Source organism: Octopus sinensis, linkage group LG1, assembly GCF_006345805.1.
Source record: "Octopus sinensis linkage group LG1, ASM634580v1, whole genome shotgun sequence".
Classification (NCBI taxonomy): Eukaryota; Metazoa; Mollusca; class Cephalopoda; order Octopoda; family Octopodidae; genus Octopus; species Octopus sinensis.
The window spans coordinates 75,625,834-75,642,822 of NC_042997.1; the positions used below are offsets into that span (position 1 = coordinate 75,625,834).

At 34.4% G+C, this 16,989-nt stretch overlaps 1 protein-coding gene across 1 annotated transcript in view; it reads left to right on the forward strand.

The window, feature by feature from the left end:
* The window catches only part of LOC115210256, a 439,746-nt gene that overhangs the window by 315,350 nt on the left and 107,407 nt on the right, over window positions 1-16,989 (forward strand). Inside the window, exons 25-27 of the mRNA XM_029778744.2 lie at window positions 1,681-1,722; window positions 6,274-6,343; window positions 8,116-8,403. Of these exons, the coding sequence (XP_029634604.1) occupies window positions 1,681-1,722; window positions 6,274-6,343; window positions 8,116-8,403 (400 nt within the window). The remainder of the gene's footprint in view (window positions 1-1,680; window positions 1,723-6,273; window positions 6,344-8,115; window positions 8,404-16,989) is intronic.

A 16,989-nucleotide genomic window follows, 5' to 3' on the forward strand; every position in this document is an offset into this window, starting at 1 on the left:
TGCTACTGTTCAGCAATCAAGAACAAAAATGAGACAAACATTGTGAACAGATGGAAATACGAGGGCGATTGACGAGACCTGGCATGATATTTAAGTCTGAGATTTTTATCAAAAGTATTAGGTTGCCTGGAACTTTTCTGAGCATTTTTAAGCTAAATCGTTTAACACTTCATTGAACACACCTGAAACGTAACACAGTTAAAACTTTGGTGTTGCTTGAAATGGTAATACATCTCTTTGTTTCTGACTAAAAATAGATTTATCTTTTATTTCAGTTACCCTTTATTGACATTTGAAAAAAGATAACCAAAAATTTCATATTCACATTGTAACATTTTTCTTTTTTAAAAAGGAGAAAATGCTGCACAGACTTGCAAAAACATTTGTGAGGTTTATGGGGATGATACTTGTAGGTGGATCAATTGTTCAAAGGTAGTTTGCAAAATTTAAAACTGGAGAGTTTAGCTTGGAAGATGGCAGTCACTGTGGAAGACCTTCAAAATTGTTTTGAAGGCAAAAATTGAAGAAAACCCAAATATCACTAGAGAACTTGCAGAGGAGTTGGAAGCTTCTAAAAGTACGGCTCATGAACACATAGAGAAGCTAGGATACATTCCTCATTATAATGTATGGGTCCTTCACAAACTCTCAGAAAAAAATTGCTTTGGCTGGTATTCCATTTGTAATATGCTTTTGAAACGGGATGAAAGCATGTTTTTTTTTAAACAACTTGTGACTGAAGATGAAAAATGGATTGTGTATGAAAATGTAATGTGAAAAAGATCCTGAAGTTTGCATAAGGATACCCCAAAACAGCAACCAAAGATGAATATATATGCCGAAAAAGCTTTGCTTTGTATTTGGTGGGATCATAAAGCTTATTATGAACTTCTCCCACAAAATTAGACTATTAATTCTGAATTAAAAAATATTTTTGTTGTTTTTGTAAAATCTCAGAAGCCAGAGATTGCCAACAGGAAAGGGGTAGTGTTCCAACAAGATAATACCTAACCACATGTGTCTTTGGCTTCCTGAACAAAGTTACATGAACTTGACTGGGATTTCTTACCCCATCCTCCATATTCTCCTGACAACCACTTGTTTTTGTCTCTACAGAACTCCTTGCAAGAAAAAACATGCATCTAGATAACTTTTTTCTTCAAAACCAATCAAATGTTATGCTGATGGAATATTTAAATTGCCTTATAGATGGGCAAATGTCATTAATAATAATGGAAATTATCTCATTGAATAAAATTTTAATGAAAGGCCAATTATTTATATCCCTTTTCGCATATTAAAAAATACTCAGAACTTTCCAGACAACCTAATATATGAGAAGAAAGTTCACATGCAGAACTTTCAAATGATATATAATTGTCTGTAGTAAAAATGAATTTTGACATGAAATGATCAAGCAAGAAGTGGGTTTTTGTGTGGTCAAACTGTGTGCCCCTTCTACAGAGCTTTACAGGGATACCTAGTAATATACTTGATTTTCTCAAAGTAGTCCATAAAGTATGAAAATGGCTTCACAACTTATGCATGTTTCACTTCTTCCTTTTATTATTTTAAATTTTATAACTTTCATATGCCTTTTTTTTAATCTCTGAGAAAAGAAAAAAAAGAAAAAATTTAACTGAACCTGCCTTGTTTTGTTCCCTTTTCCATTGCATGTAGTATAAACCAATTGAAATGCTTCAGGATTTAAGTGACTTTGATGTAAGTATCTTCACCCACTCATTCTCTAACTCTCTCTCCATCCTTTCTTTTCCATCTTTATTTTATTTGTTCCAAAAACATAGCTCTGGTTTTTTACCAACATTGTCTCCTTTTTATGTCATGGATTCTATTCTTGTGTGTGTGATATTGACTTTTTTTATATTTCTTCAGAGTTTGATTCTTAAATTATCATATTTTAAACTCCTTTACAAATTATTTGAACTCAAAGTTAAAATGATGGAATACAAGATTTTATACAAGATGTGTGGAAGTTGAGCAGCTTTTGTACTTGTAAAAATTGTAACTACTAGCTGTAAAAGTATTTGCAAGTTACAGTGAGTGGTTAATTGGGTGAAAGCATATTTAATGGTGTCTTTAGCCAAGTCTACTCCAGTGCAAGTATTTGGACTGGAATATTCTTTCTCACTCAGATTCAGACCTGAAAGTTCTTTTTATACCCACATTCAAGCCAGAAAGTTTCCTTTCCACCTTCATTTTTCCTTCATATCCAGGTTGGGCACCAGTCTGAGTTGGTCTAAAAAATTTATGGATACTACCTCTTTTCCTCTAGTTAACTTATTTAAAAAGAGAGAGAGAAAAAAGAGAAATTAAAAAGTTGAAGTAATAGATATTAGAGATTATTTAAAAGAGGTTAATAATGGTATTGTGGTATGAAATTCTAAAATGAAATTAACTTAAAAAAATGTATTAACCTTTTCATTACCAAACCGCCCAAAGCCGCCCGAAAAAAATTTTGGTTAATGTGACCAAAACACCCAAACCCGCCCATATTTACCTATTCATATTTAAATGAGAATATCAGAGCAAATCTCTTTAGTACATTCGTGAAAACACATATTATACTTCGTAAACAGTTCAACTACTGTTTTGTACAACGATCGAAGTGTAATTTTAATTCCATGAATTTTGGGAGATTTTTTTCTGAAATTTGTTCCTATTGTGTTTTCAAAATTTGTAATTCTGACAAAAAATGGATACGAATTTCATTATATCAAGCAGCGAGTCAGAATTCGAAGGATTTTCTACTGAAGACCTTCATAAATCTAACTCTATGACTGAAAAAAAAAAGCACGTGGTATTTGATAATGAATCTGATGTTTCATTTTCCGAAAGTGAAAACAGTGAATCCGAGAGCTCCGACAGCAATAAAGAAAATGAATTGGCACCTGAATGGAGTGAAAATTGAAAAACTGTTTCTTTCGGTGATTTTTGTGAAGAAACTGGACCAAGCCACAGACTTTCCCAGAAGAGTAAAGCCTTAGACTATTTCTTTTTACTTTTTCGAATGAGCCTATTTGAAATCATTACGGTGGAAACAAACCGTTACGCTAAATGTAAACAAAACGAAAGAAAGGATAGTTAGTGGTTTCCCACAACCTTAAATGAAATTAAGGCTTATTTTGCCATAAATATTATTATGGGTATCAGAAAGTTACCCAGAATTACAAATTCTATAGTAAAATTTTGTTGTATACCCAATTGAATATTAGCTAATAACCCATTTTCTATAGCGATGTTTGAACAAAATTTTAATAAATTTATATTTTGTTTAATATACCTGTATCTACCTGCAATTAGAGTCACTTTGTGACAAAAATTATAGTATAGAATTGGTTGAGAATATTTCATTAAATTATCTTCCAAAATTCACGTTAATATATTGATAAATAAAAAAGTTATAGTTGTTTAATGAAACCAGACTAAATTTATGATTATGTTAGAAATTAATTGAAACACATAAGGGGTGTATTTTGGTCAGAAATATAGTAACGAAAGGGTTAAAGAATCAAAGAAGGATGCCACTGTTGTCACTAAGTTGTTCTGCATATTAATTCAGACCATGAAAACTATGAGGAAAATAATGTTTAAAATGTAAGTAATACTAATGATATTCTTAACCTAATTTTCTAGGAAGAATAGACAAACAAGAGTATTTTAATTTATTTTTAAAATAATGGACATTTTAGAGATGTAAATGACTGCAATATCTATTGCTGCAATGACTTCTTTCTTGTAAAAGTAAGCTTGATTTCCTAAATAAATATTGTAGATATATTTACCAATAGATTGTGAAATTTGGATAAGAGATTTTATATTCTACTTTATTTTCCTGTTGATTAATTACTATAGTATTGCAAACCTTGGTAGTCTGTGAAGTTATTTGGAATATTGTTTAAAAGTTTAGCACATCAAATTGATAAGATTGGCTATGAAGGGTTGGTTATGAGTGTTTAACAATAACACAGATGAGATGTTGGGTGAATGATAAGAGTAGTCATTCCTGTTCAATTTATCGTTCGTTTCATTGTTAAATGTTTGCATGGAGCACAGCAGTCCCAAGAAAAAGAAATGTCATGTTCTGTTCATAATAAGTACAGTGTGTGTTAAGAGAAAAGCAAGAATATACCTGTAAAAGTGGTGGGTATGCTTGTATTAGTACAGGCAGTTTTGGGGGTTCTTTTTATACAACACATTTTAACAAGAATTTGCTCACATTTCTAAGTTCCTGACATTCAGAGTAAAGTTTTCTCTTTTCTCTTCAGATGTGTCTCTTTTAATATGCTTTAGAACAAATCTGCCTAGACTGATCTATAGTGATGTTATCATTTGAAAAGCCAATTGCACTGATGTCCTTATTCAACTTGAAAGATTCAGTTTTTGTTTATGAAAAGTTTATGATTGTAAAGAAAACTGTCCAAGTTCAAATTGAAGCAGAGACTTACTCCAAGTTGAGGGCTCTCATATGTTAATAGTCTAATGATTAAAAGACATAAAAGTAGGGCTTAAAAATTTCATGTGGCCTAAAATGTTAAGATGTGTAAATGTTGATATTACATAGAGTAGCTAAAATCTCTACATTTATTGGTACCACAATTAAGTCAAGAATTTCTGTTGAAATACACTGCGTTCATTTAAATTAATTCTGTGGTTAACTGGGATGGTAGTTTTTGTGTGCAGCAGATGCACAGGGGCAATAAACACCGAAGTTGTTCAGAAAACAAATTCCATCACATGCCAGGAGGAGAAACTAGAAGTAGTTGATAGCTTCCACTATCTAGGTGACCAAGTCTGTTGTGGGGGTAGATTTTCTGAGAGAATTGCCACTAGAATAAAAATAGCCTGGGAAAAGTTCAGAAAGCTCCTACCTCTGCTGGTAACAAAAGGCCCTCTCGCTTAGAGTGAAAGGTAGACTGTATGATGCATGTGTGCAAACAGCCATGCTACATGACAGTGAAACATGAACCATGACTGTTGAGGACATATGTAGGCTTGAAAGAAATGAAGCTGGTATGATCTGATGGATGTGTAATGTCAGTGTCCACACACAACAGAGTGTAAGCATCCTGAGAGAAATATTAGACATAAGAAGCATCATATGTGGTGTACAAAATAGACAACTGCACTGGTATGGCCATGTGCTGCATGTGGTTGAGGAGAGCTGTGCGAAGAAATGTCACACCCTAACAGTGAAAGGAACCCGTGGATGAGGTAGACCCAGGAACACGTGGGATGGGGTGGAAGCACACCCTTCGAATGTTGGGCCTCGTAGAGACAATGACAAGAGACTGAGACCTTTGGAGATATGTTGTAATTGAAAAGACCCAGCAAATAAAGTGAGATCCTAGCCATAGCCTATACCAGTGTTGCATAACCATCCCATTTAAAAGTACCCTTGAATTATCTGGTGACATGCTGTGCTTGAGAAGACCTATTGAGTCAAGTAAAATCAAAAATCAAAATCAAAGCAAATCAAGATCGAAATCAAAACAGAAATTGTTGTTGTGGCCAATACCAGTGTCACCTGACTGGCTCCTCATGCCTGTGACACATAAAAAGCACCATCCAAACATGGTTAATGCCAGTGCTGCCTGACTGGCTTCCATACCGGTGGCACATAAAAAGCACCTACTACACTCTTAGAGTGGTTGGCATTAGAAAGGGCATCCAGCTGTAGAAACCTTGCCACATCAGATTGGAGCTAGGCTCAGCCTACTTGTTTGCCAGTCCCCAGTCAAACTGTCCAACCCATGCCAGCAAGGAAAACGGACATTAAACGATGATGATGAATTAAGTAAAATAATGTTATCATTATTAATCTGGTGTTTAAAACATAAATTAATATAAAAGTTTGATGAGAAATTTTAAATTAGTTCATTTTAAAATAGGAGACTTGTATCATAAAACTAAGAGTGGTCACATGTGAGTTGGTTTTAAAAGGGTTAAAGTAAATGTAACAGAGAAACATTTCTCAGAACCACATTCATGGTACTAGATAGGCAGTATGCTAGTATATCATTGTTAATCTTGATATCTAAAACAGAAAGAGATCAATACCACAGCTCATAAATACTTCTATTTTATATATAAATATATATATTTAAGGAAAGATTCTAAGTATGTGAAACTTAATTAGCAGTTTCTTGAGAAAGAAATGTTGATGTAGGATTTTTTGTTTTTTAATGTTATCGGGAAATGTGTTGTATTTTATGTTTTGATATTTGTTTTATAAATTATCACTTTTTCTTTTAGTATTCACCCAAACTAAATTACAAAAAGAAATCATTATATGGAAGGAAACTTCGGCCACAATCAGTCATTGGTGAGTTGTACATTGTTGTTGGTATTATTATAAGTAATGTGTGTGTATACAAGTAAGTAAACTAACAAAAGAAAGGGCACTCAACACATTTATTGAAAGATACATTTATGGATCAAAACAATTTGATTCAGATTCTGTGCTACTTAAAGTTTCCAAGCCCCTTACGGGACTTTATGTTAGGCTGCTGGAAATCCAAATATTTATTCAAAGTTTTTCCAGCCTGATGGAAAATCCCGGTAGCACACAATCCAAATCAAACTCTTTTGGTTCATATATATATATACAGCAAACTAAATATTTTATCATATTCAGTTTCATCCCTTTGCATTCTGACTTTAAACCCTACAAAGTTGACTTTTGATTCAGTAGAAATCAATAAAATAAGTTTTTAGCATTGATTCAGTTAACTAGAATATTTCTGAACAAATTTGTGATTGCAGCAAAAACTTAATTCTTGTTGATTTTATTGAGGCTAAATTTGATCCATATCAAGTTGAAGGTAATATGCTGTCAATTGAATATACCTTGTCAAGAAAGTTGATGGTAATGAAATTTGGTTTCTATTCATAGTGTTTTGATATTGCACTGTATCTTTATTATATAAGATGCTGAAGCCCAATTTAAATTTATGGCTATCATATTTGTGTTTAGAATGTAATGTACTTTTATATCATAAAACTACGATCCTTTGCACATATATGTGTTTTATTTTTCTGGAATAATCTTATGTATTTTTTCTCAGTTTATTTCATTTATTGCTACTACAGATACTTTTTCCCCATCAGCTCACACTGTTTCACTCTGCATAAATCAAACGCTCCTTATCATCAGTGATAACAACATGTACTTATGATGTTTAGTTACTTTTTCAAATAACTAAGTCTCTATATTGTTATTTCTTTTTTACAATGTGCGGGGAGAGGGGCTAGAGATGGTCTATCTAGGACTACATTATTCAATGCATCCTTTCAGTTTTTAAACTAATACGGACATTTGGTTACTATTTTTTGAAGGTTAAGCTACCATGTAAAAGTTCTTATAAAATTTGTAGCTAGAAAATTTAGTTTGCCAATAAATGTAGCATCTTTCTAAACTTCTTGCATCAGCTACAATATGCAGGAGAAACTACTGTTGTGAATTGATGATAAATACTGAAAATTTCAGGTGTTGATAATTGAAAAGTTTTCATGGTATATAAAAACAAAGCAAGTAGCAAGATCTAATTTCAAGATATTAGGCCTTACAGATGCATTGACTCAAGACAAATTGTGGTAAGCATGAAAAACTTTTGCTATGCTCAGCATTAATGATGACATTTAGGTAACACTGCTTATATACAACTTGTATATCTAGTTGTATATGACCTTCAATTCTTGGCTACTTGCATCAGTATTTGTTCCAGTTAGACTGAGTATGAAATTATCAAATTGTATAGATAATTTTTGTTTCCATTCACCTGCATTTAAAGATTTAAACCTTTCTTATCCCAAAAATGACAATTTCTGATTTTTGAGACCAATTTTTGTCATCTTTGATTTTTATATCAAGAGAAGCCGTGTAACTAATGATGTAATCCTATTTTGATATGTATTGTCAAAAATAGTTTCATGGAAAATGTTATTTTTATTTTATTGTATTTGTACATGATTTTGAAAATCTATATATTTCTTGTTGTAAATTTTAAATGTATGTATTAAAAATAATTATTCAACTAATATATCCATTAAATTTTATTCACCCATAATATATTCATTGCCAATTCAATCAATCAGATCATGAAGCTGTGCAGCAAGCATTGAAGATGCATGCTGAAAAATCAGCAGTGCACACCTATGATGAACAGGAGGAGGTGATTGAGGAAAGTACTGATGCTACAGAAGAGAGTGGAGTAGGGAGCAATGTTACAGGAATACATCATGTGATGGCTGGCAGTTCACAGTTGATGAATCACAGCATGATATCCTCTGGGTCTGAAATTTCTCTCAGTAGTCTCCTCTCAATGGTAGGCAGTTCCCAAAAACATCCTGATCTTGGCCCTAACAGGATGACTAAGTCAGCAAGTAAGAGTTCACTTCCTCTTGCAAGTTGGATACCACCTCAGTTTTTATGTCAGACATTTTTAGTGTTTGATTTCTGTTACCTTTTGTGCTTGCAGCCTTGAGTGTTGTGTGTGTATAAATACATACATAGACAATACACGCACGCACACACACACATACATTTGTTATAATGAACTGAAGAAAAAGTACTCAATGCATACTGTAGAGTATAATTAATTGATTAATTGTGTGTGTGAGTGTGTTTGTATATATATATTTATATACACACACATATATTGCATGTAAATCAATCATAATATACACTTAAAGCATACTGAACGAAATATAACAAAACAATTATATGTCTATTTTCCTTTGTGAATATGTCCCAAAATGAATCGAAAAATATGTTAGATAGAAAGAAAATGTTGTATTGAGAATTAAATCTCAACTAAGAGTTTTTGACACACAGCTTTCAGTATCCAAATTCATGTCATTGGCCCATTTGAATTATTTCTTTCAGCTCATGTGTTTCATTATGAAAATTAGATTTTCCAAAAATTATTTGTAATTCTTTTCTAAGTATGTAAATTAACTTCAAGAAATTTGTTGTGTCTTGGTAGAATCATTATGCCTGTAGAGAAATTAATTCTTAATTGCTTGAACGTATCTACCTTTTCTTTGAGAGTTGTGAACAATTACTACTAGGTTTTGTTTTCTTTCTCCAACTAAAATGGGCATTTCAGTCTAGACTGTTTTGTGTATACTATTCACTAATCCTCCTTAAATTATCACATCCATGCCATTGGCCCATTTGAGTCAGCTAATCATATCTTTAATAAAAGTTTATTGTTAATTAATAGTCATTTGAAATAGCACAACATTTACTTCATAAAATTTGGAATATCTAAATTTTATGAAAGTATTATAAAAAAAATTTTTTATAAACTTCTGTAAGACAAAAACTTGTTACCTGGAAATGATGGTAGATGTTTGTAGTGTTAGAATACGCAATGTTGGTTTTCTTAAACTATCTAATCACACTGGTAGAATCCTGGTAAATTGAATCTGCAACTAAGTTTTTGTTCCTAGTTAAAATAATTTCCTTTATAGCATGTTTTCAACTACTGTGTCTTTGGGACTTAATGATCACATATGATCTGCAGAAAAATTCGAAATAGCAGAGTATTTTTTAAAAGCACCATTTGTAATCCATCATATTAGTGTATGTGTATTTCTTCATGGCAAAGTGCATTCTCTGCACTCTTTTCTCTTTTTAAATGATTTTAATATAAAAAATTTTTAAAGCTTAAGGTGATCCATAATACTTTTAGCACATTGTTTTAGAGTACTATAGATGAAAAAGGTTTGATTGTTAGAAAAGTGTTCACAATATTATTTCATCCCCACCATAGGCATATGTATAATTTAGAAATCATTTTCTTTGTGTTGAATCCCACCCAATCTTTCTGTATGTATTTGTAATATATTAATAAATTAACATTTAATGCATGGTATATTTTTGTTAACTGTTACCTTTCCCACTCACTTGTATCTTCATATAATAGTGTAGTTGCCTGCATGTTCTTAATATAATGATTTGATCTAACCCATCAACTGTATCTACTATTCTTTAAAAATTTTTTCTGGAGGATAAAAAAATATTAGAAATGTTCACTTGAATCAAAGTTGGACTGTGGGCATGTGTTTACATGTGTGTAAATTCTACCCCCAGATGCCCTTCATGTCACCAACTCTTACTTGTTTCAAAGCAAGATAATATTTAGTCTATTTCTACTATAGCTCTGGGCTGACCAAAACATGAGTGGTTTACATAAATGTAAACTGAAAGAAGCCCATATACATACATGAGACCGTATATATATATATATATATATATATATATATGTGTGTGTGTGTGTGTGTGTGTGTTAGATAGAAAGAAAATGTTGTATTGAGAATTAAATCTCACACATACACTAGCAGCTAAGCCCAGTTTCATCCGGTTGGTTTGCATGATGTGGCTGTAAAACCTACTCTGTGTAAGCATTTGACTTATTTGGGCATGCTTATATTAAAAAACAATTTCATAATGACTTTTCTCTGTCAAAACACTAAAAATAACTGACCAACAAAAAAAAAACAACCAAGATTCAACCAAATCAAAAAATAAACCCAAATACTAAGTGAACAAAGATAAACCATCCCACTTCCATTGCGTGCACACACATTCACATACACACACATATATTCAGAGTTGAAATGTTGTTTTATTTATTTTTTCAGCATACACTACCAAATATGACATCACCCCATCCTTCCTTATTCGTCTATCAACCCTTCCTTTCTCATTCATAAACACAAGTATTATTATATAGTAGATTATCTCAATAAGCATGGGAGCTGTGAAAAAAATACAAAGCCCAGCATCACCACCGGATCATTCTACACATCTGTGTAATTTTTCACGCAATTCCACCCAGCTGTTTGATCATGAATCCCAAGACAAGAAAGAAATGCCCATGTCAAATTTATATATACATATATATATAGGGGGAGAGTTCACGAAAAAAACGAAAGATGAAAACAGTTGTATTAGTATAACGCTCAGGAATTGAAAAAGTCTTTTACATTTCGAGCCTACACTCTTCTACAGAAAGGAACACAGAAAAAAACAAGGAGAGAAATAAAATGTATGTCGTGGCTAGCGATCTATCATGGTGACTGCCATATATATATATAAAATGTCTTGCAAACAACTTGCACATACAAGTGCTACCAGTCAAAAACTCCATATACCAAAATCCAGCAAGTGTATAGGGTCAGCAGGAGAGAATGCGCACCGTTTCAGAGCCTACCTCTCGACGGCATCAATGCGCACCAGCCCCCCTCACTGATATGAGGCCCTGCTTGCTAGATCAGCTGGTTATCAAATATCCTTCTAGCCATCGTTCATTGTCTCTTTTTAACCAAATCCAGTGGCTAGCCTTTTCCACTGTAGATTGGATATCGGTCATGGTGGTATTGACTTTACGATGAGTTAGGCCTTGCAATAACAATAGTCTTCCCTCATTGTGTCCAATGAACCCTCTACATCCAACTTCGATTGGAAAATGTTCCGCTTTCCAACCTGCATCTTCACATTCCTCGAGGAGGTTTACATAACGGTTAAATTTTCAAGCCCGAGCGGCGTCCATATTATCTTCATGAGGAACCGTTAACTCGACTATATTTACAACTTTCCTTCTTTCACACCACATCAAAATATCTGGTTTTTTCGTAATTAGGATGGGAAAGAAAACCTGGCACCCAGGTAAATTTGCAGTTACCTCCCAATAGCCGTTCTACTTTTCATCTCTCACAGGAAGTTTCTTGATCTTCTTCTTGAAAGATTAATCTGCTGACCTGGTCGCACGAAGGTAACGAAATCTCTAGATGGTACTTTTAACGGTTTTTTCTCAGTGTTGTTGAGATGAATTTGGTTCTTTATAGTATTGAAGATAACCTTAAGGACCAAGTTGTGTCTCCATGTATACTTGTTCAATGCTAATGAACAGTTGGAAAGAATATGTTTCAGTGTACCAACCCTTCCACATATCAAATTAAATATACAACCAAAAGAGCTACTAGTAGTTTCATGCAATCATGATACATGGATAGGTATATTCATAAAATGCACCCATGCTAGCATGAAAAGTGGACATTAAACGATGATGATGATGATGATGATGATGACCATGTATCTTAAAGCTATCTTTCAGGCTCTGTTTATGTGTTATATATGATGTTTTAAAAATCAAGGATACTGGTCAGTAAGAAAATAAAAACGTGAAGAAGGTTTGTTCAAAAAATGGAACAAGGAAAAAGAAATGAAATCAAAAATTATGATCCTCACCCTCCCTGATTACAGAAAGTACATTAAATACAACTTTTTTAGAACACAATAACAGAAAATATGTCTAAGTCTGCAAGACACAATCCAGAGAAGGTGGTGTCCTCCAATGAAAAAAAAAAAAGAGAAACCTGTCAATGTCTCTGCACCTGCTAACAATTTCAGATCTCAAATTAAGCAGTGCGTTGGAATTGCTGGATCAAAGAATATGAGATCTTCCTGCTACACATAAGTAGCATTTCTTAGATCCATTAACATTTGAAATTCCAGATGTGGCTAGCATTACTTTTATCGATATGCCAGAAAGAAGATAGGTGATTTGCATAATGTCTCTTGAATTCACCCTCACATAACCCAATGTAATTTTTCTTTTCAGTTGATTTGTCTTGGAGCATAGCTGTAACTTCTGCCTCATATATGACTGAGTTTATCATACACACTCTCATGTATGTATATGATGGGCTTCATTCAGTTTACATATATGTAATCCGCTCATGTTTTGCTCAACCCAAGACATCCTAATATTATCTTGCTTTGAAACAGATAAGAGGTGATGACATGAAACGCATCTGATGGTAGAATTTACACACATGTGAACACATGCTCACAGTCCAGCTTTAGTTGAAGTGAACATTTCTTATATTTTTTTATCCTCCAGCAAAAGAAGAAAGATACAGTTGAGTATTGAGAGTATCTGAATTTTTTTGTTTTTGTTTTTCACAATTCTGGAATATCTATTGTTTACAAGATTATCCACCAGAACATTCTGCTACTGAGACAAAACCCAAGAATGAAACATGCACTTAAAAGACACAAAATAATTAAAAGCAAAAGTCAATTAAAATTCCTCAAAATACTACTCACCTGTGCTAAATTACCTTCCACAAACCCCACACCAACAATAAGAAAAAATGTAGCTACCCTAATTGCAGGATTTGCTTCAACCTCATTGATGACAAAAGATATAAATTTAAATCAGGACAGATTTTTACCATAAAAAATTATTACCTGTTCATCAAAAAATTTAATATATGCTACTAAATGTAGATAATGTAATGAGGATTACATAGGTCAAACAAAACTCACAGAAATAGACCAAATATTCATCAACAACAAATACAAGACCCCAGTATGAGACAGATCTCAGTGAGTGGACACACAGACATGTGTGCAAAAAAATAAGTCAACCAAATTCCAAGGTTTTTTACCTTCCTTTTGTTCAGTCACTACAACAGCCCAAACATAAATAAAGAAAATATTTTCATACTAAGATACAAACCAAGACTGAATAAACTACATTCACCAAAAACTATTCACACACAAACTCCTTCTGCTGCTTGACATGTTCAATTTGTACAGCTATGAATCTAAAGTTTGGACACAACCATGACTTTTCCCCTACATGACAGTAATGCACAAATTTAGTGAAGAATAAAATCTCATGCCTGCGTTCATAGATAAGAACCATAACTATTCAACTAATGACTACATAGAAACACTACTGTCTATTCTATCACTTGACAGATTAAATTTAGAGAACCTTGATTGTTTGCCACTGTTACTAGATATGTTCACTTAACTGCGTCCACCTTAATTTTCAGTGCAAAAAAACTCACATGATATTGACGCACAGACATAGGGAAGGCTATTCATGTTATCGTACTCTACCAAACTTGAGGGATTAAATTCAGGTAGCCTTGATTGTTTGGGACTGTTACTAGACACGTTCAATCAACTGTAAAAGCATTAAAGAAGAATTTTTGAACTCTAATCACAAGCAAGACAGTTGCAACATTGCTCCACATCTTTCTATCTCAAATTTGGAAATGAAAGAAATCTGTGATACTACTTAAGTCTTTAGATAAATTTAAAATAATTATATATATATATATATACATATCATCATCATCATCATCATCGTTTAACATCAGTTTTCCATGCTAGCATGGGTTGGACACTTCGACCAGGGTCTGGGAAGCCAGGAGGTTGCACCAGGCTCCAGTCTGATCTGGCAAGATTTCTACAGCTGGATGACCTTCCTAACGCCAATCACCCTGTGAGTGTAGAGGGTGATTTTTATGTGCCACCAGCACAGGGGTCAGAGTAGGCTGGCAAACAGCCATGATCGGTTGGTGCTTTTACGTGTCACCGACACGGACGCCAGTCAGGCGGCGCTGGCATCTACCACGTTCGGACGGTGCTTTTAACGTGTCACTGGCACGAGTATCTTAACTACAATTTCCATTTGATTTTAATTTTGATGTTGGTGTTGACGTACTTGACTCAATGTGTCTCCTCAAGAACAGCGGATCACTCTATGATCCAAGGTTAGCACAGGAGGCCATCCTGTGAGTCATGAACTCACTTCATTTGTCGGGTCTTCACAGTCACAGCATATCTCAGAGGTCTCGGTCTTCATCATTTCCTCTGTGAGGCCCTACGTTTCACCGGCATGGGTATCACAACTACAATATCCATATGATATTTATTTTAATGTTGATGTACTTGACACAATAGGTCTCCTCAAGCACAGCAGGCCGACCTGCAAGCCATGAACTCACTTCATTTGTCGGGTCTTTGAAGTCAGCATATCTCTAGAGGTCTTGGTCTTTTGTCATAGCCTCTGTGAGGCTCAACGTATGATGGTCATGTTTGACCACCTTGTCCCATGTCTTCCTGGGTCTACCTCTACCCCGGATTCCTTCAACAGTTTGGGAGTGGCACTTCACACATCTCTCCTCATTCATCCGCAGTACATGACCATACCAACGCAAACGTCTCTCCTGCACGCTGCATCCAATGCTTCTTATGCCCAACATTACTCTCAGGGTGCTTACACTCTATTTATATATATATACATAAACACACACACATGTATATATATATATATATATATATATATATATATAAACACACACACATATGTATATATATATATATATATATATATGCGCATACATATATTTATATATGCATATATAAATATATGTATGCGCATTGTATATATATATATGCGCATACATATATTTATATATGCATATATATACATATATTTATATATATACATATGTGTGTGTGTTTATATATATATATATATATATATATATATAATATATATATATATATATATAAACACACACACATATGTATATATATAAATATATGTATATATGCATATATAAATATATGTATGCGCATATATATATATATACACTCCAATTAAAGCAACATTATCTAAACAATTGACTGAAAATGATGAGATTACCCGGGATAGAATCAAACCAACATAGTGTTATGGGTTTTGGCTAGTGCAGTATTTCTCACCCACTTTTGGGTGTGGCGCTGGCACGTCTGGAAGAAAAGTAACAGTCCTTTGTTTACTGGGAGATTAATGGGGTTTTGGAGGGACCTTGTGACCTTGTGCGGTCGATTGGAGGTCGTCCTAGACACCCCTTGAGATGTGAGGAAGAATCTAGCAGTTGTGAGAAAAAGATAGAGTAAGGAATCTAAGAGCAGATGGAGAGGATATTAGCAGTGAGAGAGGATGAGGGGGCAGAGAAGGACAGGCAGAGCTGTCATGAGAGGGTGATAGGCAGCAGGCGATAGAGATAGGCAGTTAGGGACCAGGGCAGATGGAGAGGCTATAAGCAGTAGAGACAGATGGAGATTAGGGAGTGGCAAGGACAGAGCAAGTGAGGGTTTGAGGCGGTTGGTACTCGGTCGTCAAAGAAGGTAGACGGATCTTGGAAGTCAGCAAGGAGTTGGAATCTTAGGAGCAGGCGGCTGGATTCAGGAGCTTGGCAAGTTGGAGTTAGCAGTATTGAGAGAGAGATGAGGTGCAATATGGGACACTGGCGATTCAATTAGGAATTAAGGTATTTGATTATGTATTGATACGTGTTACGATGTAAAAGAAAAGAAGAGAAAGAAGAGAGAAAAAGAAGGACTCTGATGTAGTCGATAAAGAACATTGTGAATTGAGTAGAGCACTTGTCGATGTGTCGATTATTGAGTTGTGGTATTTATGTTCTGAATTGTGTTGATATGTGTAGAAAAAGATTATAAAGAACTGTGAACGTTATCTGTTGATGTGATTTGAAAACAGAACTGTGTCTTCGGACGTGTACCTTTGAAATACTGTATATGACTTGTTGTGTCGTTACCAGACTGTTATATTGTTACTTGCGTGTTTCCTTTAAATGCTTTGATCTGTTGTGGAGATGTATTGAGTTGTCACGTGCATGTTTCCTTTAAATGTATTTGATGTGTAACAATTGATTGTCATATAAACTAGTTGTTGAATGTAAGCCAGTTGTGCCTTGCCTCTTTGGTGTCTCTCTCTGTTGCCTTGCTGCGGTTGTGTATATCTTCTCTCTCTCCTCTCTCCGACGAGTTTCCGTAGCTTATTCGCTGCATCGAACGGGCCTGTGTGAGGATTTCCGTAACAGTTCGAATTGGAGGTCCCACCCACCTGTCGTAACAACTGGTGTCAGAAGTGGGATTGTCCTGATTGCTGCGTTTCGATCGGCTTTTTCGCTATGGATTTGTCTGGTTGTCAGACCGGAGACGGGGAGATTTCGCTTGCCCTGATTGTGGAGATGTTGAGGGGCCAGATGGCGCAGACGGACGCATTCTTAGAAAGAATGGACAAGAGGCGACAGGGCCTGTGGGCAGATCGGCAGGAGCTTGAGGTTGCGGATGGGTCAGCTTTGGAG